Raw genomic sequence first — 25,874 nt, forward strand, 5'->3', positions numbered from 1 at the left:
GCTCATTCAGGCCACACACTGGTCCTCTGGGTTCTGGCCCCTCGGGGATCCAGTCCCCCGGGGCTTGGGGCTGGGAAGCCTTTTCCTCCACGTGGTCGCCTCCCTGCCGCTGACGGGTTGGCTTTGTTTTCCCAGCTTATCTGTGCAGCTGGTCTCCCCTTCGTTTGACTCCTTTCACTCCAGGCACGAGGGGCCTTCTCCCTGCACACTCAGCATTTGCAACGCTGTACTAAACGGGCCTCTGACGCACACAGATCGGGGTTTTTATGTCCCCTTTCGACAGTGACTTCCTCCCATTCCTGGAGCTCTAACCTTATTGAAAGTGGGCATTTCAACATCAGCTTCTGGGGGCAGAACCAGATTCATAAGCTGATTTTTGCAAAGTGAGGGTTGGAGGCGACATCAGATCACAGGTGCCCTTTGTGATGTGACCTGAGCACCCCATTCGGTACGGGGTCCTGGTGGCGTTCAGATGCCAGAGAGCACTTTGCAGATAAGAAGTGGGGGGTTGGCCTGTGTGTAGGAACAGTGCCAGGCTGTGCGCTGGGGCACCGGGACACTGAAGGGCCCCAGAAACAGCATGCCCCTGCCTGTGTCGGGGACACTGCACTGCCTCTCGCTCGAGTCATTTCCAAGTTCAGGGTCAGAGTGGGCCCGGAGCCTCTGCATACATCCTGTCTTTGCAAAACTGAGCTTGTGGTGGTTTCTGTGATAAGGAAGCACGTGCTACATGAAAGCCAAAGCGGAACAGGACATTAAGGTGGCGGGTGCACTGTTCCCCGTGGAGAGGAGGGGCAGTGCCAGCGGAGCACACTCCATCAGGAATACACATCCCAGGTCCTTTAAGGAGGAAATACACATTTTTCCAGTTAATGCATGTCATTTATTCAAATGGCTATTAAGTTGTTGGCATATAAATTTGAGTTGCTTGTACCTAACTAATCAAACGGACTGTTAGGTATTTCTGTGGACTGGGGTACGTTGAGAAACTTCGGGAGATGCCGAGGGAGCTGTGAGCCCAGGAAGAGGGGAAACGCCTGGTTGGGGTGAACAGCATGGTTCCAACCCCACCTCCCGCATGCTGATCGCATGCTGATCGTGCAGGGAGAGGACACAGACACCTGGGTCCCTGTGCTGGCTCGGTCACCTGCCGGCCATGTGACCCTGGGACATGACTACCCAAGGTCTCAGCTGGGCTTATAGGATGCACCTCATGTGGTTGTTCCCAAATTAAACAAGATCCTGTAATGCTAAGGCGCCTGCATGTGGGACGGGGCCAGGGTCACTACTGCTGCTGCATCCAGGACAGGGCAGGGGGAAAAGGGCCCTGAACCCTGCATCCAGGCAGCGGGGACACACACCGTTCCTGGTCTCCAAGCAGTTTCTCGGTGCCCGGGCTGCATGAGCAGGCTGCACGGACCACTGGGCACATGAGGGATGACGCAGGCTTCTGTGGGCTGTGGGACAACACAACCACTGACCGAGGAACAACACAGTCAGGCTCCTAGAGACTCGCTAGCAGGATGGAAAGGACTTGGTCAGGAGCTGGGTCCTCCTGGTGCCTCTGGGCCAACTGCAGACAGCGGGGAGGAGACCTTGACACGGCAGGAGCTGTGGTAGGTGGCCCAGAGGGCCTGCCACAGGACACGCGTCTAGTAAACGGGTGATCGAGCCCGGAATGGTGACTGGCTGGCCGCCTGGGCATTTCACGTGATGTTCACTCAGTGAAAGGGATGCCCCCCATGGCCAAGCAGCTCCGGCTCAGTGAGCCTCCCCGGGCCCACAAGGGGGGTTAGATACCCACAGGGGAAAAGCGGAGGGTCTGAGGTGAGCTGATGTCCCCAGAGTGCCAACGACAGTGGAACACAGGGGCCTCCCTGCCTTTACCTGAGGCCAAAGACTGCGCTGGTTTCATCAAACCTAGAACATTTTTTTCCCCAAACCAAGATATAAATTAAGTTTAACCTGAAAGGATTTTCAGAAACCTATTTTATTAAATAAAACCATTAAGAAACCTATAAAAGGCTAGCTGTTCCCCGGAGACCACAAAAGGAGCCCATGGTAGGTGCTCAGCCCCCACACCGCTCACCCCACTCACCCCTGCACCGCTCGCCCCACTCACCCCCACATGGCTCACCTCACTCACTCCTGCAGGCCTGCCCGCTGGCTCTCCCACCTCCACTGCCTTTCCTCATCCTTCCATCCCAAAAGGCACTGTTGGGAGGGCAAGGAGCACGGCACTGGGAGGCAGGAGACCCAGACTTCATCATTCCCTCGCCAGTTGCCCATGGTGGGGTGGGGACCAAGATGCTGGCGGGTAAGTGTTGTGCTCACTGCCCGATAGGCAGCATTTTAGCCAAGTGCCACACACAGTAGGCATTCCTGCAAGTTTGCTGAATAAAGGAAAGGTCACCTCACCTCTCTGAGCCTGTTGCATCCTCTATAAATTGGTCACAATATCAATATTTACTTTATTGTGTTGCTATGAAACGACCCATTCTCATTGATGAGTGAGACTTCGGAGGTCTGTTAAGACAATGCAAGGAAACTAAGTCTCTGAACTCTGAGGCTGCAGCCATGCAGGGAAATGGCCCCAAAGGCAGCTGGGAGTGGGGACTGAGCCTCGGCCCCTTGCCCCATGGCCAGCTGTCCCACAGAAGACGCAGACATGGCTCCACTCTGCCGGCAGTTTTGTTTGAAGCTATACCCATCCTCTTCTATTGGGACAAACCTGGTTTTTCTTTTCCAGAAAACAGGGACACTTACCTGTAATGATGCCGTTTTTTTCCAGGGGCTCCTGCCAGCTGACCTTGAGAGATGTGTCCAGAATCTCTGTGAAACTTAGATGTCCCACAGCTCCTGGTTCTAGCAATTAAAAAGAAAGTCATCTGTTAACACAATAGCCCGTTCTCTTTTGGTCAGATTTGTGTGGAAAGTTCTAACTATAAATGGGAAGTAAGTGATGAGCCAGGCCAGAGCCTGCAGGCCAGACCCGCAGGTAATGTCAGTAAAAACCGGGGAACTCGAGTCGAAAGGTGTCCTGGCTAAGGTCACATCCAGTATTGTCCTCAGCTTCATCCCTGCCATGAGGAGAGCTGCAGAGACCGGCAGCAGGAGAGTCATACCCAGTTCCTCCTCCACCCTTCTCCTTGTGCTAATCCGATTAGCACAGTCAGGCTGGCTGCATCCCGAAAGGCAATCGCTTGCACCCAGTGGCCCTGGACACACTGCAGCCGTGTGTGGGGCGACGAGGCCCTTGTGATGCCAGGGCAGGGGACCCACAGCTGGCCCAGGGCTGATGCCTGCCTACCTCATCTAGCACCCCTGGCTCCAAACACCTACTCACTCTCCCAGGGCCTCCGCAGGGGTAGGGCAGGGCTTGAGAAAGTTCCAGCAAAAGTGTTCCAGGGGTTTCTTTGCACCGAAGCCCTTCTCCTAACCCAGGAGGGCAGAGTGGCAGAACTGTGTTTTCACGTTGCTCAGCTGGGTTTGAAGCCTGGCCCCACTGCTTGCTGGTTGTGCAATTACTTAACTCTCTAAGCCTTAGTTTGCTCATCTGTGAAATGGGGAAATAAAAATAACTCACCCTGCAAGGTGACTGCAGAATAAAATGCAGTAAGACATGTCCCGGGCACCACGCAAACGCCGAGTGACATGTGCTGCCATGATCAGTGTTAGTTGTCAGTTATCATATCAGCAGAATATAAAGTCCTTTCTGAGATGAGCTTATTGTCACTTTGAAAACACCTGGGGGAAACAGATCTAGGACCGTGGCTTGTCCGAGCCAGCTGGACACTACAGATCTGCTCTGACCTGTCTCCCACTTTGCCGCTGGCCATCTCAGCCCAGAGCAGCGAGGCCACTTCCGGAGCACACACAGCTCCTCAGCACAGAGGCGGGCTAGCATGTGCACCTCCCAGAGGCCTGCAGGACAGAGAGCAAGTGGGCCGTGGGTGGGACCGCAGCGGTGTCCAGGGCTCTTACCCCCGCCTCGTGCTCCAGCTCCCCTGCGTTCACAGCCAGCCCTTACCGCTCCTACAACAGGTCCCATCAGGGCCACCTCCCTGCGTGGTCACGGAGCGGGAAGAGGTGGCTGTGCCAAGAGTGATGTTCTCACAGGTGGCTGGTTATTTTCCGCAGATGGAAAAGGAAATTCTTTCCAGGAGCTAGAGCCTTCAGATGGAATAGGGGAAGGAAGGGAGACGGGGCTCCACTGTTCACCAGGCCAAGCTTCGTATGGCGCTCGTCCGTCATTTCACTGGCAAATATGGCTGCTTCGCTCAGACTTGCTCTGCTTGCTTCCCTGCCCTGTCCCCATGCCTATCCCGCTCAGTGCCCAGTCCAGGAGAAGGTAAGGGACTGTCAGGGAGGAGCAGAGGGAGGTTCGAAGGCAGAACTGGAGACAAAGGAGGGGAAGGAGGAGAATGGAGTGGAGAGGAGGGTTTGACTGATTCTGCACGTGTCAGCGAAGCACAGGCAGGCCAGCCAGGCACACCACGTCCCTCGAGCCAGCGCTGTGCCACTGCCTCCCCTGGGGGACCTCGGAACAATGCCATGCTGAGATCTACCTCATAATAAAAAAATGCCATTTTTTAAACCTTAAAATAGGAGAGCAGGAAGTCAAGGGTGTTGGTTGTCTCTCCAAAGACAGTTCAGGGGGTCCCTGCAGACAAGCCTCATCCCGGTTCTGGCTACTGCCCGCCCTACTCGCACAGACGGCAGATTTCAGGTGAATTCAGCACCTCGTACGTACTCAGCTGGCACTAGGACAAAGCTTCTGAGCACAGCTCGTCCTTTTAAAAATATGGTAACAGCCTCAGCAAATACACTCATCTGGGCGGAACTTTCAAAAGGTTTTTCATGTATAATCTCAGACACTCTGACAAATTTCCCTCTGGAGTGTGGAGGATGGTAAAGTACAATGGCTGTCAAGACCATCTCATCCTGCCCCCGTTCTGAGGATCCAGAAAGACATTCTGATGGATTTTTGAACTGACTTGTTCTTCTATCGATCGATGGAGCAGCAAAGAAAGCTTTTTGCTCCTTTTATATATTCTCAGTGTTTCTGCTTCCTGGATTTCTGCCCAAGTTCGCTGTCCTCCAGCGCTACTGGAAGAAGCTGGCCATATCTAGGCTTAAAATTTATATTCTGTTTCCTCTTTACTGCCCGCTTGCTCCCCCACCCCCACGCCCACCCGAGTTCTTGTTTCCGTGGAGCTTTGGAAGAGGCCTGGTGGATGTGGAACTCACTGCAGCACCATCAGCTACACGGCGATGGACGCTGTTCTCCAGCCCTGGGTCCCGCGTCCCCTGTGAGGCTGCACCCAAGCCCAGACCAAGCCTGCGCTCAGCCTTCCAACAGTCTGCCAACCTCAGTCCACACTTAAGGGCGGCTCTCTTTCCATATAGGGTAACAGCCTTCCTGACTATCAAAAAAAAATGGTGCTTCCCTGAGAAAATGCTAAAAAGATGACATCACTTCCATTTTCCTACATTCCCAAGAAGGAAATTCCCGTTTCTCTTCTTACTTACAAATAGTGCTCTAACTGCCCTCAGTGTTCCATTTCAGGCTACAGAGCTGGGTGGGATGTCTCCCCACAGCTTTGTCTGTTTGTTTAATTGGCAACAGTGGGCCTTTTGAGTAAGGGATCCAGCCCGACTCTTCCCTGTTATTTGAAGACATTCTCTTGCCACTTTGTATTTTAAATAAGCGTCCTCTGAAAAGTCACATCCAGTCGGACCTGGCGGTGGTCTGAGCTGAGATGTTGGCCTTACTCGGTTCAGTTAATGAATGAGAGGAAAACCCCAGATAATGAAGAGCTACAAGGAGATGCTTGATAGATGATGCTTCCAGAATGCTTTGCCACCTCTCTGAGTTCAGCATCCAGTTCCTCCCACCAGGAATCCCCCTTCCCACCTCACCTCTAAACATGAAGGAATCAGGCTGTATTTTCCTGCAGGTGAATAGAGAATGTGCCCTTCATCCAAGCAACACATCTGTCCCCTTCCGGAGAGCCAGCCCTCTGCTGGCCTCTGTCTGTATTCAATCGCGGAAGACTAAGCTCCTCCCCAACCAGCCTGCTTGCACATGGCTGTGCCAGAGCCCAGTGAGCTTCTCCCTTCCCTTAAGCCCCGTGCAGTTTGCCCACTGATTCCCAGAGGGACTTTATCCATGTAGGTGGCTTTAGCTGCTAAGGACCTTATGCCTTGCACGCTCTGAGGCAGAGCTGGTTTCACGTATTTCCATCTGTGGTTAGACCACATACTCAGTTGTATTCCCTAACCTTCCCTTGGAAAATAACATCACAGTCGCTAATTGCTAGGACTCCCCAATCGACATCTTCAGACCCTGCTGCCCATCGGCCACGCGTAGCCCGAGCCCACCAGGCTCTGCACGCCATGTGCGTCCCAGCTAAACCCAGCGTCCTCACCCTGGACATGATTCCATGTTTCGGTACTGGCGTCACCATCTATCCAGCCACGTAAGCCAGAGGATGTGGAGTCATCCTGGAGAATTCCTGCTCCCCATCTCCTAAATCTAATGAGCCCCCATTTCTTTGTGACATGTCTCCAGAATCTCCCCTATTGCTGTCTCCATGGCCTGGGTGTAGGCTCTGGTAATGGCAGACTTCTTCCCAGACTCCCTCACCTTTATCTCCAGTTTATCATCACAAAACCCCGACAGAGCTTTAAGACGGCAGATCTACTCAAATAACGGCCCTAATGGAAACGCTTTGGGGTCCTCCAATGCCTCGGCTGTCTTTGCCCAAGTGCCGTAACTTAGCAATTGGCTCCGTTCCCAACGTGTTTTCACACCCACTGCCCCCCCTCCCCATATACTATACTACAGCCATGCTGAACACCTCATAGTTTCTCACACACCCTTCTATTCTCTTTGCTTGATGGATTCTATTTCTTCTATCGGGATGTCCTCATCCAGTTTTTTGCATGAAAAGCTCATTTATCAAGGTTGCGTTCAACTTCATCTCTACAAGACTTATCTGACCTCCCCAGGTATTTTCTGTCCCCCTTCACTGGGCTACCACAGCCACTTCTCGGACATCCTCCCTCAGTGGCACTGACCTCGGTCATGTCCACCACGCATCTCATTAGGCTCAGAGCTGTAAAGGCAGAGGCTGTGCTTATTTCTGCAACCCCTTCAACACCCAGCTGGCTCCTGCCCACATAACAGGCATTGCACAGACATCTGAATGTGAGTACATATACATGCCCGCATGCTGCATAGACGGAGACCTGCATCAGTCAATCAACTATAACTACGACAGGCATAACGGGCATAGGACTTGATGAAATTGTCACAATTATTTTTTTTAAGGAAAAGGCTAAACTTGTTCAACTTTCTCCTTTGATTCTAAATGCTGATGAGAGGTATAAAGTTTATGATTGAAAAGCAGATTCCACAGCAGAATACACATGATTTTTTTAAGCACTCATTAAACATTCACCAAGATCAATCATATGCTGGGCCGTAAAACAAACCCTCAATACACCTAAAGGAATTGTAATTTTCCAAATTTGTTCTTTGACCATGATGTAATAAAACTAGAAGTCAATAGCAAAAAGACAAAAGGAAAATGTCCAACACATGGAAATTAAATAGCACATTTCTAAATAATCTATGGGTCAAAGAAGAAGTCTCAAAGAAAATAAAAATATATAGAACTGACTGAAAATAAAATACAACATATCAAAATATATGGGATGCAGCCAAAGTAGTAGAGGAAAATTTATAGCACCAAATGCTTACATTAGAAATGTGCACAGGCCTCCAATCAATAATCTTGAAGTGCTACTTCAAGAAATTAAAGAAAGAAGAGAAAAATAAACCCAAAACAAGCAGTAGGAAGACAATAAGAGCAGAAATCAATGAAATTGAAAATGGGAAAACAATAGAGAAAAATCAATGAAACAAAAAGCTGGTTCTTCAAAAAAAAATCAATAAAATCGACAAATTTCTAGGAAGAATGACAACAAACAAACAACTTAAAAACACACACAGAAGAAACAGATCACCAATATGAGGAAAGAAATAAGGAAGGCGATTACATGTCTTGCATTACGAAGACAATACGGGAGCACCACCAACAACTTTACACTCACAAATTCAGCATCTTAGAGGATTCCTTGAAAATTGCAAACTACTAAACCTCAACCAAGATGAAACAGACAACTGACTAGTACTATAACTGTTAAAGAAATTGAATTTATAATTAAAATGTTCCCCCAAAAGAAATCTCCAGGTCCAAAAGATTTCACTGGAAAACTACCAAACATTTAAAGAAGAATTAACACCAACTTTATACAATCTGTTCTAGAAAACAGAACAGGATGGAACATGTCTAAACTTATCAGGGCCAATATTACCCTGATTCCAAAACCAGACAAAAACAGCAGCCCAGGAAAGTAAAAGTACAGACCAATATCTCTCATGAACTTAAACGCAAAACACCCTCCATGAAGAAGTTGCAAACTGAATCCAACAACGTAAAAAATAATTACACACCATGACCAAGTGGGATTTATTCCAAGTATACAAGGTTGGTTCAACATGTGAAACTCAATCGACCATATCAATCAATAAGCTAAAAAGAAAAATCATATGATCCTATCAATTGATGCCATAAAAGCAATTGCAAACATTCAACATTTATTCATGACAAAAACTCAGCAAGTTAGTAATAGAGGGGAATTGCCTCAACCTGGTAAAGAACAGATATAAAAAACATCATACTTAATAGTGAAAGACTAAATGCTTTCCCTCTATGGTCAAGACCAAGGTAAGAAAAAGCAATAAAAGGCACGTAGATTAGAAAGGAAGAAAGGAAGGGAGATGGGTATGGCTATAAAAGAAGAATCGTGTTGACGAAACCACTCAGTATCTGACTGTGGTGGTAGATACACAAACCTACACATGTGATAAATCATATAGAATTACACACACACGAGAACACACGAAACTGGAGAACACACTGGGGGAACTGAAAAAAGTGTACATGGATGTCAGTGTTATTTCTTACATCTGCATGACAGTCTCTAACTATTTCAGTAACCATTTCAGTTGAACACCAAGCAGGTAGATCAAAGGGAGAGTACGGGAAGAACTTCCAGGATCAGTTAATAGTGGCAGAGTTACTTTTTCTTTTAGCTGTTTTATGGGAGGAAGGTCAGTGGTCTCTGAGGTCAGGAAATCTACTACTCTGCCTGTGTCACCAGTTTGACATGGGTCTGAGTCAACGGCAAGATAGTCACAGCAGAGTAGTGGAGTGAGAGCCGGGCTGGGAAGGGACGTGGGGAGCGTGAGTGGTTAGGAGGGCAGAGTCATCGTTTGTGCTGGAAGGAGGTGAGGAGCTAGCTGGGTGACTGTAGGCAGTACAGTCGGGGAGCTGCCACTGCTGGTGCAGGAGACGTGACCATACCTGTGGGCCAAGAAAGGTCAGACTCTTCATCCTCCGAGACATGAGGGAAGAGGAACAAGGTGAGAACACAGGGCAACTGAGAAGTGGGGGGCACTGCCATGAGGGAGCTCACTGGATGACCTTGACCTCTGTACATGCCACCTGCTGAGAGGACAGTGGGGAGCAGGACAGTGCAGAGCAAAGGACCAAGTAGAGAAAAGTCTGGAAGGCCAGGCCACACCCAGACCCAGCGAGATGGGAGAGGAGGACACTGGAAGAGAGGCAGCGGCAGCCCTGGTGACCATTCAAACAACTTATACTAGTCTTAACTCTCCTTCCGGAGGACACACATGCTATTGTAGAAATGAGAATTCACGTGTGGGAAAATATGAAGAAAAATGTAAAATTTACCCATATCATGTCACATAGAGGTAATAACTGTCAAAATTGTGACATGTTTCCTTCAAGGTCTTCTCTCAGCTCACGTCCTTTTATACAAGTGTGTTTTTATAAAATTTGGATCTCACATAGTTTTCTATACTTTTTTTTTAAACTTAACATTAGATCATGATCATTTTTCTCTCAAAAATATTTTTTAGTAGCTACAAAATATGTAGTATATTGTCTTTCTGTAATTTTTTTCAATTATCCCCTTTTGGAACCTTTGAATGTTTTTCATTTTACTTTCAATTTCTAATAATTGTAATGAATTTCCTTGTAAATAGATTTTGGTGCACATCTGGGCTCATTTTCTCAGGCTACTGTCATCAAACAATGTTTTTTGGAAGCGCCCGTTGGCCTGAGAGCAGAGCAGCTGGTATAAATGGACCAGATGGAGACAATGGCAAGTCGGGGGGGCAGGAGCGGCTCTGGTGCAATGTCCCTGGGAGGGTCAGGGAGCACAGCTGGGGGGCACCGGGGGATTCAAGGAGAAGGTAAGCGGATTTGAAGTTGAACCCCGGGCACAGAGAAGACCAGCAAGCTCCCAGGTTGACCACACGGCCAGACGAGAATCCCTCCCTCGCCCTCAGCTCCTTCTTGTAGCCAGCGTTCCTGGCCCAGCCCACGGGCCACCTGTTCCCAGTGTTACTAAGCTTTTCAGTGGCTTAGCTCCTAAGGACAAGCGGACTGCAAACATTCTGAGAATGTGGAGCTTCCTGATGAGCCATCTCTGCTCTTGCCCAGTGCTGGACACAGAGGTGGTCCAGACCTCTCTGACAGCTGACGAGGGCTTGATAAGTGACGTGGCAAAGGGCTACTCACTGTCCTCGTGAGTCCATATGAGCTGAGGTGCACTCGGGGGCCCGTCCCCGGGGGTGGTGAAACACAGGACAGATGTGAAGTAGGCAGTGAACTTCTTCAAGTTGCTTATATGGCCATGGTGGACCCCATGGAAGTCTGGAGCAATGGTGGCGACTGTGACAGCCTCAGGGACGTCAGCCGGCCACGCTAGGAGCTGGGGTGGAACAGGTTGAAAAAGATCCTTTTTAATTGCATAGCTTCACTTTCAAGTCTGCATCAGAATTTCATTTTGTAATGAATATGTCTTCAAAGCAGAGTCATAATTAAGAAACTCCATAGAGCCTACATTTATAATCTTACTAAAAATATTGAGTTTAAAAGATATCTCATAGATTATTGACTACAAATATGTATATTTATGTACATTTTATACATGTAGATATAAATAAAATACCTACTTTAACTCATATTGTAACAGATACTCCTCACACCTTTCCTTTCTCTTCACTTGAACTTGTTACAGAACACATAATTTTTTAACACTATGGTATAAAGATGACACCATTTGTTGTTTAACTGAATCAGTACATTGAAACATCAACACAAATATTTTCTAGATAGGCATTTACTCTGACTCAAAAATAAGCCCTTAATTCATTGGGGACAATCTTAATTATTTATAATTTATATCACACTAGTTTTCTGAAAAGGATTTTAGGAGATTGATTCCAATTTTAAAGAAATACGGTACATATACATACTCCAAGAAAGTTTTAATGTTTTGGCAACACTATGTCTGAGTGTGACTTTGAATTCCTCTGACACCAAATATTTCCAGGGTTAATTAGGGCGGAAAGGTGACGTGCTGCAGGATACAAAGCATATTTATATGGGTCAGACAGACAGCAAGGCCACGGAATGAACGCTCCAGTCTTGCCAATAAGACTTGACAGGAGAGTCAAGAAGGCAAAATCATCGGTTGATCAATATGATTTTTCTTTCAAAATAGCTTCTGACTGTAGAAACCTCTGGGGAGAGAAAAGGTAAGCAAATTTCTAGCGATGTTTGCCTTACTAGTGAAAAACAAGTGTTTTTGCAAATTGAATCCAAATGGGAAAAAAATGGACTGTGTGTCTGAGGAAATAACACTTTCTGAATCTGAGATTACCAAGTGCTCCGGCCAACTGCGTGGAACCCTTCACTAAAGATGTCCCCGGAGTTTACCTGCCATGGCAGGAGATTAATGGCTATGCTGTAGGTGAAATGGCTCCAGGTCCAACCAGGAGTAGGTCTAAAGGAACGAGAGGCTGTACTTTTGGAAATCGCATCCTAGCACATGTATGAAGGTTACACATGCTTGTAACTCAATACAAAGGGAAGGTGGGTGGTGGGAATGTGTCCCCCTCTGATTCAGTCCAGGGAGGTCCCCTGAATCAAGGGGGTCTCAGTTCTGCAAGCAGAAGTCTCCCCAAAGCAGATAGGGGGAAGGAGTGAGCACCCTTCCTTGACAGAAATATCATTCAATTGCACCTGGGGCCTGTGTTCCCCCGAGAGAACGCCCTTCCAGGAAGAAGTGGTTCGTACAAATGCTGACTCCGATCAACCGAGACAGGTCTCTCGCTGGTCATTTTAAAATGGACGGCCTTTCTCATGAGAAACTGCTCTGGTGTGTATGAACCATCCTCTGGAAAACGAGTAATTTGAGTTTCTGAGTCAGTATAGCTGGTGATAGGATGCTGGTGACCTCAGGTGACCCCACCACAGTCAATACACACTGTACCTTGATGCAGCGAGGGCTGGGGGGCCACCTCACTGACCACAAGGCCATGACATACCAAGACAGCCAACCAGAGGCCGACGCCATGTACCTTGTATCCCTGGTTGATGCCATTGATAAACTGCTGAGGTGGGGGGTTCCACAGGAACCGGATGCTCGTGGAGCTCAAGGCTTCTGTTCGCACATTCTGTGGGGGCGCGGTCGGCACTGTCCCAGGCGGTCGTGGAAGGCAGCCAAGCGAATGGCAGAGGCACAGGAGGGGAAAGAGAGGAAAAAGAGACTCAGCTGCTGTTCACGATTCACGGGCAATTATAGCATTGAGAACAGAGTGGGTGATGAATGTTTGCAGAAGCTAATAGAGGCATTACAAAGAAAAAGAACTGGGCTATTTCTCTTTTTATTGCAGAATTCTTTAAGGCATAGGCAGAAAAGTGGACTGGATCATCTCATTCCACGGGTGAGCCTTTCTAGCGAGCTCAGGATGGAGAGCAAACAAAACCCTTCTCTGAATACTTTTTCAATTACCCAATATTTGAGATAAGACGAGGTTTCATTTAGAAATCCACCTCCCTCATTATACACCTCTATTCAAACCCAGTTATCTTTTACGTGGAAAAAAAATAATCCCCCTCCCATCTGTATTGTTATTTATTCATCTGCAGGCAAAATTTCTGTTTGTCACAGGGGCCACCATTTAAAAAAAAATTCTTACATTATACATGCAGTATATTTCAAGAGAAATTGTAATTAATTAATAATGTATATTTTAAACTCCAGAGCAATCACTAAACAAGTTTGAAAAAGAGATATAAATAAGGCAAGAGTGGAAAAAATAACGTAAATATAAAAATATCTAATTAATACAAAAGCAGGCAGGAAAAAACAATAGAAAAGAAAGAAAATAAGAGAGGGAACAAATAGAAAATAATTAGCAAGAGGATAGATTATAATGCCATCATATCAATGGTTATACTAAAACATAAACAGTCTGTACATCCCAATAAAAGGCCGATTGTCAGTTGTGTGAAAAGCAAGGCTTGGTGTCTAATGGAATTCCATTGTAAATATGAAGACAAATAGCTTAAAAGAATGGAAACACGAATTAAAATCAACCTGGAGTGGTTTTATTACTATGAGGCACAGTAGATACCCGATGAAGGAATAAAACCTATGATAAAGAGGGACATTATATAATGAAGAGACCAATTCACCAAGAAGACTTAAGAATCCTAGCAGAACATGGAGGTCTTGCTCCCTGGGCTTATGTTGCCAGTTGGCTCAAATAATCTCTTATAAATGAATAAATGAATAAATAAATAAAGGAGAAGACTTCGGAATCCTAAATGTGTATGCAATAGAACTTCAAAATACAAGAGGCAAAAGTGATAAAACTAAAGGAAAAAGAAAAGAATCTACTATTCTAGTTGGAGACTTTAATACTCCTTTATGAAAACAGAAAAAAGTGGACAAAGGAAATCAGAAAGGATATACAAGACCTGAAAAACACCACCAAGCACTTTGACCTATGTGATATTTGTTTTTAAACCTACCTATCAACCGCCAACTATACATACTTGTCATGTGCACACGGAACTTAACCAAGATAGACATAGTTTGAACCAAAAAACAAGCCTAAACAAGTTGAAAATAATTGAAATCACAGAATGTATGTTATATGACCCCAACAGAATTAAACTTGAAATTGACAACAGAAAGATTGTGGAAAATTCCTAAATATTTGGAAATTAAGCAATATACTTCAAAATAACCTCAAGTCAAAGAGGAAGTCACATGGAAAATTAGAAAGCATTTTCAATTTAATGAAATGGAAAATACAACATATCGAAATTTATGGGACGCAGAAGTCTTAGCGGGAAAGTTATAGCATTTAGATATTTATATTAGAAGCTAAGCTTCTATCTTAAGAATCTATAAAGTTAATTAAACCAAAAACAAGCAGATAGATGGAAGGAAATAGTAAAGAAAAAGAAATCAATGAAATGAAAATAGAAAAATAATAGGGAAAATCAATGAAACCAAAAGCTGGTTCTTTTAAAAGATCAATAAACTTGCAGCCAGACTTATCAAGAGTAAATGAGAAATCACAAAGTACCAATATGACCAATATCACGGGACACCTCTACAAACCCTACTTATATGAATAGAATTGAGAACATATTGAACATCTTTATGCTAATTAATTCAACAATTTAGATGAAATGGACCAATTCCTTAAAAGAAACACACTTCCAAAATCCACTTAAGAAGAAATAAATAATGTAAGTAGTCCTATAACTATCAAATAACTGAATACATGACTAAAACCTTCCAACAAAGAAAATTCTCAGCACATAGGCTTGTTGGTGAGTTCTACCAAGCATTTGAGGAAGAAATAAAAGCAATTCTAAAGCGTTACCCTGACACCAAAATCAAAAATGATACTAAAAGAAAACTACAGACCCATATCCCTCATAAATATCCTCAATAAAATATTAGAAAATCAAATTCAGCAATATATAAAAATCATAACTTATCCCGATCAAGTAGAGTTTATCTTATAAATGCAAGGCTTGTTCAACATTCAAATATCAATCAGGGTAATTCACTGTATCAACAGAATAAATAAAAAAATATGATCATCTTAATAGATTTAGAAAAAGTATTTGTCAAAGTTCAATATCCAATAGTGATTAAAAAAGAAAAACCTCTCAGTAAAGTAGAAATTCAAATAAACTTGATAAAGTGCATCTTTAAAACATCTTGTTTACGATGACAAACTGAGTGCTCCCCCACCTAAGATCAGGAACAAAGCAAAGACATCTTCCTGGTCATTCCTATCCCGGAAGTGCAAGCCAGTGCAGTAACGCAAGCGAAAGAAATCAAAGGCATAAAGAATGAAAAGGGAAAAAAAACTAAACCACTTCTTTCTATTCTCAGACAATATGATTGTTCATGAAGAAAACTCTTGAGTCAAAACAAGAGCTCCTGGAACTGAAGCTAGCGAGATCACAAGACACAGTCTCAACAATACGAAAGTTAATTATGTTTCTCTACATGACCAACGCATAGTTGGAAATTACAATAAAGAAGTCAATATTATTTAAAATAGCAATTAAAACATGAACTAGATATAAATTTAACTAACTACATGCAAGATCTGTATGTTAAAATCTGCAAAACACTGATCAGAGTAAATGCAGTCATACCTTACTAAGGACTGGAAGACAGCATCATAAAGATGTCAGTTCTCCCCAAACTGATCTATACATTGATTGCAATCCCAATTGACACTGCAGCTGGGACTTTTTAGAAATTGAAAAGTTGACTTTAAATTGTATAGGGGAGGGGGCCAGCCCGGTGGCTCAGGCGGTTGGAGTTCTCCGTGCTCCTAACTCCAAAGTCTGCCGGTTCGATTCCCACACGGGCCAGTGGGCTCTCAACCACAAGGTTGCCGGTTTGACTCCCGCAAGGGATGGTGGGCTGTGCCCCAGGCAACTAGCAACGGCAACTGGACCTGGAGCTGAGCTGCGCCCTCCACAACTAAGACTGAAAGGACAACAACTTGACTTGGAAAACAAGTCCTGGAAGTACACACTGTTTCCCAATGAAGTCCTGTTTCCTTTCCCCAATTAAAAAAAAAAAAAAATGTATAAGGGAAAGCAGAGGAATTAGAATAGCCAAAACAATTTTGAAAAAAGAGCAAAATTGGACAATCTTCACTGCATGATATTAATGCTAACTCTAACCCGACAGTAGTTAGAACAGAGCGCTGCTGGGGAAACGACAGGCACAGTGATCAATGAAAGAGAATCCAGAAACTATTCACATGTGTATCGACTGGTTTTTGGTTACGGGACAAAGACAATTCTACGGAAAAAAGGACAGTCTTGTCAACAAATGGTGCTAGGAAAGAATGGACACCCATATGAAAACAAAACAAGACAAAAACACCAAAAAAACTGCATCCGTAACTCATAGCATGGAGGAAAGCGAACTCCCTTCTCATGACCTGGGGTCACACAGAACCATGCGACTGAGAATCTCTCCGACTGAGAATCCCTCCGGCCACACCGTCCCCCCAAGCAAAGCTCATGAGCCTTGTCTCCAAGGTCACAGGACACAAGTCTGAAGCCTCAGATTCCTTTCTCTCAACCACCCCGGGCTTCTTTCAAAACACCGCCAATTCTTATCCCTGTTTTCTTTTTCCTGATTATCATCATCAGATGTGACTCACAAATTTGTGGACAATGGAATTAAAAATTCCCTCGAGTGAGAAAAAGACCTACAGCCAGTAAATCCTTCTTGACAGTGTTTCCAATAAAGGAGCTGCTATGGCTGAAAGGTCTTAATTATTAAGGCTTACGTAATCCTACCCCTTCTGAGAAAAGACAAGGGCTTAGCCTCTGAGATGAGACCACTCTGCAGATAAGTGGAGGTTCTGTGTTCACAGGGTTGGGTTCAGTCTTCACACAGGGTCTCAGTAGGAAGCCATGGTCTCCTGCTGCTCCGAATAAAGCTTCCAGGGACATTCCCCCTTCATCTCCCCATAATTAGCATTTAAAGTGCCACCTTTCTGTGCCTCTCTCTGCAGGCCTTGAAGATGCAAAGTGACAGGTGTTGTGCTCTTGTGGTTTTCATTGCTCGAGAAAATCCATTTCCACCAGATAATCCCCCCAGCACAGATCCCAGCGTGTTCTGTGTTAAATTCGACATAGCCTAAACCCATCGGACACTGTCTCAGTTCTCACAGCCAAAGACAAGGAGCCATGGCGTGAGTACCCAGCTTTCACGGGCACCAAACAACCAGGACATGTGGAAAGAAAACCACAGGAGTTTTATCTGGTATGGAAACGTTTGCGACCAGGATAAAGCAATGGCCGATTCTCTTACCCAAAGATGGATTTCTTGGGGTGGCAAGTAGGAGGCCCCATAGGGCAGACTGGCACCTCCCATGGGCTACACATGGGCCGGAGAGACTGACGTCTGTCAGTTTTCTGGCCACTCAAAAATGTACACCTGTTGAAATTACATTTGAAAACTATACATATGCATATCGCTATGTGAAAGCAGCCAATCTGAGAAACTACACACATACCTATGACTCCAACTCTATGACCTTCTGGAAAAGGCAAAAATACTGAACAGTAAAAGATCAGCAAATGTCAGGAGTCAGGTGGGAGGGATGAACAAGCGGAGCACGGGATTTTTAGGGCAGGGAGACGACTCTGTGTGATGCTACAATGTGGCTACATGTCATTGTATTTCTGTCCAAGCCCACTGTACAACACCGAGAGTGAACCCTGAATGTAAACTATGGATCTGCGGTGACGAGGACATGTCAGTGCAGTTCACTGAGTGTAACACTCTGGTGGGGATGCAGATGGTGGGGGAGGCGCTCTGGAGGAGGGGGTACCAGGTATATGGGGAATCCCTTGCTGTGAACTCAAAGCTGCTGTAAAAAAGAAAGTCTATTTAACCCCCAAACTTCCCTCCTTGCTTGGCACTCTTCCTGAGTCCAGTCACTGTCATGCACTTTCTTTGTAGGGTCTGTGCAGGAGAGGCCCCGGTGGCTGAGCCACACAGCTTCCCTGACACCTGGCCTGGTCTGTTTCATCGAGCTGAAGTTTACTTTAGTTGCAAGTTGTTTATCATGGGTGAGTTATTTGTTGTTCCGTGTGTTGAGTTTTTTATTTTTTATTTTTTTTCAATTAATTTCTAGCATTTTCACCTGGTCATATATATAGAGGGCATGTGTGATTAGGCGTATGACTATTTTCTGGGATTTGCTGTACCCAAAAAAATATAAATGATTTAAACAAATTTCTTGTCCCCTTGGCTAGTGACGGAAATTCAGCAAGATCCAAATCTTGGTGGAATTTCAAAATGAATCAGTGTTTTTAGAAACTAAGAAATGTTTTAAAATAATCAGCTACATAATTAAATAAACTCATTCAAGAGGACTATAGAGTTTTACAGTTTCAAAAAATTGACTTTTTAAAATATTTTGGATCGGAGTATACATAATTCATATTGATGTCATGAAATTTTCAGAATTTTAATTCTTTAGTCAAACAAAAATGAATGTCACTATTGCCTACTGCATGCTTCCTTTTTTTTGGATTTTTTTTTTTTTTTTGAAATTTTCATACTCATCAGAGTGTAGTTTATTCATTTGAATTTTCTTTCTTTTTTAAAAAATGTATTGGGGTGACAATTGTTAGTAAAATTACATAGATTTCAGGTGTACAATTCTGTATTACATCATCTACAAATCCCATTGTGTGTTCACCACCCAGAGTCAGTTCTCCTTCCATCACCATATATTTGATCCCCCTTACCTTCATCTCCCACCCCCCACCTCCCTTACCCTCTGGTAACCACTAAACTATTGTCTGTGTCTATGAGTTTTTGTTTCTCATTTGTTTGTCTTGTTCTTTTGTTGTTTTTGGTTTATATACCACATAGCAGTGAAATCATATGGTTCTCTGCTTTTCCTGTGTGACTTATTTCGCTTTGCATTATTATACTCTCAAGATCCATCCATGTTGTCACAAATGGTCCTATTTCATCTTTTCTTACCGCCGAATAGTATTCCATTGTGTACCTATACCACAACTTCTTTATCCATTCATCTATCGAAGGACATTTTGGTTGTTTCCATGTCTTGGCCACCATAAACAAAGCTGCAATGAACATTGGAGCACACGTGTCTTTATGGATAAATGTTTTCAGATTTTTTGGGTAGATACCCAGGAGAGGGATTGCTGGGTCATATGGCAATTCTATTCACAATTTTTTGAGGAACCTCCACAGTGCCTTCCATAACGGCTGCACCAGTCTGCATTCCCACCAACAGTGTACGAGGGTTCCTTTTTCTCCACAGCCTCTCCAACACTTGTTACTATTTGTCTTGTTGATGATAGCCATTCTGACTGTGGTGAGGTGATATCTCATTATGGTTTTTATTTGCATTTCTCTGATGATTAGTGATGTTGAGCATTTTTTCATATGTCTATTTGCCATTTGTATGTCCTCTTTGGAGAAATGTCTCTTCAGGTCCTCTGCCCATTTTTCAATTGGGTTGTTTGTTTTTTTGTTGTTCAGTTGCATGAGTTCCTTGTATATTTTTGGATATTAGCCCCTTATCGGAGGCACTGTTTGCAAAAATCTTCTCCCATTCAGTTGGTTGCCTCTTTATTTTGTCGATGGTTTCTTTTGCTATGCAGAAGCTTTTAAGTTTCATATAGTCCCATTCGTTTATTTTAGCTTTTACTTCCCTTGCCTTTGGAGTCAAATTCATAAAATGCTCTTTGAACCCAAGGTCCATAAGTTTAGTACCTATGTTTTCTTCTATGCAGTTTATTGTGTCAGGTCTTATGCTTAAGTCTTTGATCCATTTTGAATTAATTTTGGTACATGGTGACAGATAGCAGTCCAGTTTCATTCTTTTGCATGTGGCTATCCAATTCTGCCAGCGCCATTTATTGAAGAGGCTGTCTTTTCTCCATTGTATGTTTTTTGCTTCTTTGTCAAAAATTATCTGTCCGTATTTATGTGGTTTTATTTCTGGGTTCTCAATTCTATTCCATTAGTCTATGTGTCTGTTTTTCTGCCAATACCATGCTGTTTTGATTATTGTAGCCCTGTAGTACAAGCTAAAGTCAGTAAGTGTGATACCTCCAGTATTGTTCTTTTTTCTTAGGATTGCTTTGGCTATTCGGGGTCTTTTGTGGTTCCAAACAAATCTGATGATTTTTTGTTCTACTTCTTTAAAAAATGCCATTGGGATTTTGATGGGGATTGCATTAAATCTGCATATTGCTTTGGGTAATATGGCCATTTTAACTATGTTGATTCTTCCAATCCATGAGCATGGAATGTCTTTCCATTTCTTTGTGTCTTCTTCAACTTTTTTCAAAAATGTCTTATAGTTTTCAGCATATAGGTCCTTCACATCCTTGGTTAATTTTATTCCTAGGTATATTATTCTTTTTGCTGCAATTGCAAAAGGAATTGTTTTTTGTATTTCTTTTTCTGGGATTTCATTGTTAGTATATAGAAACGCAATGGACTTTTGTACGTTGATTTTGTAGCCGGCAACTTTACTGTATTCGGTGATTGTTTCTAACAGCTTTTTGGTGGAATCTTTAGGGTTTTCTAAATATAGCATCATGTCATCAGGAAAGAGTGACAATTTAACTTCTTCATTCCCAATTTGGATGCCTTTTATTTCTTTCTCTTGCCTGATTGCTCTGGCAAGGACTTCCAACACTATGTTGAAAAGCAGAGGTGCTAGGGGACAGCCCTGTCGTGTTCCTGAACGTAGAGCAAAGGGCTTCAGTTTTTCACCATTAATTATGAGATTAGCTGAGGGTTTGTCATATATGGCCTTTATTATGTGAAGGTATTTTCCTTCTATACCTATTTTATTAAGTGTTTTAATCATAAATGGATGTTGTATCTTGTCAAATGCTTTTTAGTATCAATTGATATAATCATGTGATTTTTGTCCTTTATTTTGTTTATGTGATGTATCACATTGATGGATTTGCGGATGTTGAACCATCCTTGTGCCCCAGGGATGAACCCCACTTGGTCGTGGTGAATAATCTTTGTAATGCATTGTTGTATTCGATTTGCTAGAATTTTGTTTAGGATTTTTGCATCTGTATTCATCAGAGATATTGGTCTGTAGGTTTCTTTTTTTTGTGTTGTCCTTACCAGGTTTTGGTATCAGGGTAATATTGGCCTCATAAAATGAGTTGGGGAATACTGTCTCTTCTTCAATTTTTTGGAAGAGTTTGAGCAGGATTGGTATTAGATCCTCTTTTAAGGTTTGGTAGACTTCACTACTGAAGCCATCTGGTCCCGGACTTTTGCTTTTGGGAAGGTTTTGGATGACTGATTCAATTTCGTTACTGGTGATCGGTCTGTTTAGATTTTCCAGTTCTTCATGGTTCAGCCTAGGAAGGCTATATGTTTCTAAGAACTTGTCCATTTCTTCTAGGTTATTGAATTTGGTGGCATATAGTCCTTCATAGCATTCTTGGATGATCCTTTGTATTTCTGTGGTGTCCGTGATAACTTCCCCTTTTTCATTTATGATTTTGTTAATTAGTGTCCTCTCTCTTTTTATCTTAGTGAGTCTAGCCAAGGGTTTGTCAATTTTGTTAATCTTCTCAAAGAACCAGTTCTTTGTCACATTAATTTTTTTCTATTGTCTTTTTGTTCTCTATTTCATTTAGTTCTGCTCTGATTTTTGTTATTTCCTTTCTTCTGCTGACTTTGGGTTTCACTTGTTCTTCTTTTTCTAGTTCTTTAAGGTGTAACATGAGGTTATTTATTTGGGATTTTTCTTGTTTCTTGAGATAGGCCTGTAATGATATAAATTTCCCTCTTAAAACTGCTTTCGCTGCATCCCAAAAATTTTGGTAGGATGTATTTTCATTGTCATTTGTTTCTATGTATCTTTCGATCTCTCCTCTAAATTCTTCTTTGACCCAGTCGTTATTAAAAGTATGTTGTTTAATCTCCATGTATTCGTGTTTTTTCTTGCTTTCTTTTTGCAGTTGATATCGAATTTCAAACCTTGTGATCAGAGAATATGCTTGGTATGATTTCAATCTTCTTAAATTTGCTGAGGCTGATTTTATGTCCCAATATATGGTTTATCCTTGAGAATGTTCCATGTACACTAGAAAAGAATGTATAGTCTGATGTTTTAGGATGAAGTGCTTTATATATGTCAATTATGTCCATTTCATCTAATGTGTCATTTAGGACTGCTATTTCGTTATTTATTTTCTGTTTGGATGATGTATCCATAGCTGTCAATGATGTATTTAAGTCCCCTAGTATAATTCTGTTTTGGTCAATTTCTCCCTTTAGTTCTGTTAGTAGTTGTTTGGTATATTTCGGTGCTCCCTGATTGTGGGCATAAATATTGATGACTGTTATGTCTTCTTGTTGTATAGTCCCTTTACCATTATGAAATGTCCATCTTTGTCTCTTGTTACCTTTTTCACCCTGAAGTCTGTTTCATCTGATATCAGTATGGCTACATCTGATTTTCTCTGGATACCATTTGCTTGGAGTGTCAATTTCCACCCTTTCACTTTGAGTCTATGCTTGTCCTTGTAGCTGAGATGTGTCTCTTGGAGACAGCATATGGTTGGGTTTAGTTTTTTGATCCAATCTGCTACTCTGTGCCTTTTTATTGGTGAGTTCAGTCCATTTACAGTTAGGGTGATTATTGATATGTGAGGATTTCCTGTCATTCTGTCTTTAATTTTCTGATAAGGCTGTGTCTCCATTGTTTCTTTGCCTTTTTGCTGTTGTCTACTATTTCTGTGTGGTGGTATTCTATGATGTTTCCCTGTTTCTTCTTTTATTACAGTATATGTTTCAGTTCTGGATTTTTTTTTGAGTGGTTACCCTTAAGTTAATGTAAAAGAAAGATTGATATTTACAGTATTCCATTTTCTTCAGTACGCTCTCTTTCTCCATTCCCATATTTCGGTTCAGGCCTTTACTCTCCCCCTTTTTATGTTTCAGTTGCCACAAATTGTCCCTGTTGATGGTGGTCGAATAGCCTCCTTTAGTATTTCTTGTAGTGCAGGTCATGTATTAGAAAATTCCCTCAGCTTCTGTATGTCTAGAAAGGTCTTTATAAAGGATATCTTTGCTGGATATATTATTCTTGGCTCATAATTTCTCTCTTTCAATAGTTTGAATATTTGGTTCCACTCCCTCCTGGCTTGTAGAGTTTCTGCTGAAAAAACCTGATGATAATCTAATGGGCTTTCCTTTGTAGGTTACCATCTTCTTTTCCCTGGCTGCCTTGAGGATTCTTTCTTTGTTGTTGATTTTAGACAGCTTCAATACAATGTGCCTTGGAGAAGGCCTGTTGGGATTGAGGTAATTAGGTGTTCTATTTGCTTCTTGGATTCAAGGATCCAGTTCTGTCCACAAGTTTGGGAAGTTCTCATCGACAATTTGTTGGAATATATTCTCTGATCCATTCTCTCTTTCTTCTCCTTCTGGTATGCCCATTTTTCTTATATTGCTCTTTCTGATGGAGTCAGAAAGTTCTTGTAGCGTTCTTTCATTTCTTTTAAGTCTCAAGTCTCTTTTTTCTTCCATCCGTGTAATTTCCAGGTTTCTATCTTCGATGTCACTGATTCTTTCCTCCATCTGGTCAACTCAACGACCTAAGCTGGCTATTTCATTCTTAATTTCTTCTATTGAGTTCTTAATATCCAGAATTCTATTTGGTTCTTTTTTAAAATTTCAATCTCTTTCATAAAATGCTCATGTTGTTGTTTGATTGTGTTTCTGAGTTCATTAAACTGCCTTTCTGTGTTTTCTTGTATCTCGTTGAGTTTTTTCAGAACTGTAATCTTGAATTTTCTGTCATTTAAGTCACATATTTCCATATCTTTAAGTTCCTTTTCTGGCGACTTTTCACTTTCTTTCTGAGCTGTCCTATTGCCTTGGTTATTCATGGCAATTACTGATTTATTATTTCTCTTCCTAGACATCTACAGGAGTGGCTTCTGCAACAGGTTGATGGGAAGAGGTCTTTCTTTTGTTTGCCAGTACTTGTTGTTGAATGTTTTATTTGCTCTCCGAGTGCAGCTTTTTTTTCTCTCTCACACGGTAGTGCTATGTTTTCTCTGCACTATCCCAGCTTCTCACACAATGAGGGGATTTCCTGGGAGACGGGCTTCTCCTCTGTTAAAAGTTCGCCTTGGTCACAGGTTGCAGTGTCCGTGTGGGTATGCGGAGAGCTTTTGAAGTTCCAAAGCTCTTCCTGCACCAGATTCAGAGCCCGCATGTTTCACCAGTTCTGTTTACTGCTGCAGGGATCCACCCCTACAGGTGGGGCCAGGGGTGGGATGAGTTGTGAGAGGTGGCCCAGAGCAATGGCAGCGACCACCACCACAGCCGGTCCTGCTTCTACAGCTCCCTCCCCTTTGCCGAAACTAGTTGGGCTGCGAATCTGTGTCTGCGGTCCACAGTTCTCAGAACAGCGAATATTCTGTTCTTTTGATCTGACACTGCTACTGTTCTGCTTCTAGCATTGGGCAGGTGGGGGTGGGGCGAGCTCTGGGAGGTAGCGTGGGGACAGCTAGTCTCAGTGTCTAAGGCTTCTGTTCTCTGTGGCAGTGAGGGCTTAAACCACCGTTTTCAGCCTTCTTCCCTCAGTCTTTTCTCCGAGGTCTCTACTGTGAGCCTTGGGTTCAGCCGTGTTATATGCTATCCCCTCAGTCCTGTCGGCCATAAACGGAGCCCTAGCTGTCCGAGTTCTTCCCTCTCCCGCAGCTGCGGTAGTTCCGGGAAGCAGCGAGCTTGGAGCACTGAACCAGGTCTGCGTCCTGCGTCCGCGGCTCTGTCTCCGGACTTCTCTCTTCCCTCCTCCCTCCTCACGCGATTCGCCCACCTTTAGGTGAATTCAGTAGTGGGCCTCTTCGTTTTGCCTGTCTGCTGTGCAGGGAGTCCTTTGTGGAGTTTTTTTTGTTCGATTAGTTGTAAATTCCATGGAGCTTTACAGAGGCTCACCTCACGCCGCCATTTTGATGACATCTCTTTTTGGATTTTTCAACCCAATTTGTTTGAAAACATTCTTAAGAATGTGTGCAACCAAAACTTTTTGAAAAGTTGATTTCATTAAGGCCCATACTCCACTTTATGTACATTATGTTTAAATATATATTTTTAAAAGTATGCCAACATTATTCCTGCTATTTTATATCTATAGAGACACAGTTGCCCAGCACAATGAATGGCTTTTTATTAATGGGAGTCATCAGGTTCACCAAGTCAGAATGGTAAGCAAGTTTTCTACTCAGGGGATACAATGAGGATGACCTAGAATTCAGATTGTCGTGTTCTGATCATCTTCAGCCTAAATTTCGTATTTGATGGAAAAAATAATCAGATGAAGCAATGATGGCAGGCGAATTATCCAGCACCTTTCCCCAAAGCATCAATCTTACACAGAAAAGGCTTAGAAGTGGGAAAACTGTCTGCAGGTACAGAATGAGGAGGGAATGACAGTACCAGACTGAAGACAGTACGCGGCATCTAATTGCCCAAGTCCAGATTCCTCCTACAGGTGCACAATCAGTCAGATTGCCAGGCTGCATAGACACTGCAGAACGCGTCTCGGGTGAGTGACGCACAGGAAACAGGAAAGGGACCACTTTTGAATGACACTGTAAGAAGCTGCACGGAGGACAAGACAGATGGTCCAGACACAAACAGTCCAGAAGATGATTAAATCAGAAAAGCTTCCATGTCCATTGGAGGGTACTGATGATAGTAACGGCACTCTCTATGTAGCATTGGCTTGACTCCTTCCAAAGAAATGCTTAGAACAGTGTTTATGTTGCAACCGTCCACCTCCCCCTAAAAAAGACCTGTCTTAGAGCGAGTGC

At 43.4% G+C, this 25,874-nt stretch overlaps 1 protein-coding gene across 1 annotated transcript in view; it reads right to left on the reverse strand.

Moving 5' to 3' along the window:
- The window catches only part of SDK1 (sidekick cell adhesion molecule 1), a 687,292-nt gene that overhangs the window by 122,229 nt on the left and 539,189 nt on the right, over positions 1–25,874 (reverse strand). The window contains exons 18-20 of the mRNA XM_088798792.1: positions 12,527–12,642; positions 10,680–10,872; positions 2,767–2,865 (exon numbers count right to left, since the gene is read on the reverse strand). Of these exons, the coding sequence (XP_088654918.1) occupies positions 2,767–2,865; positions 10,680–10,872; positions 12,527–12,642 (408 nt within the window). The remainder of the gene's footprint in view (positions 1–2,766; positions 2,866–10,679; positions 10,873–12,526; positions 12,643–25,874) is intronic.

This window comes from Rhinolophus sinicus, chromosome 5, assembly GCF_057876585.1.
Source record: "Rhinolophus sinicus isolate RSI-liver-muscle chromosome 5, RSI-T2T, whole genome shotgun sequence".
Taxonomy (NCBI): domain Eukaryota; kingdom Metazoa; phylum Chordata; class Mammalia; order Chiroptera; family Rhinolophidae; genus Rhinolophus; species Rhinolophus sinicus.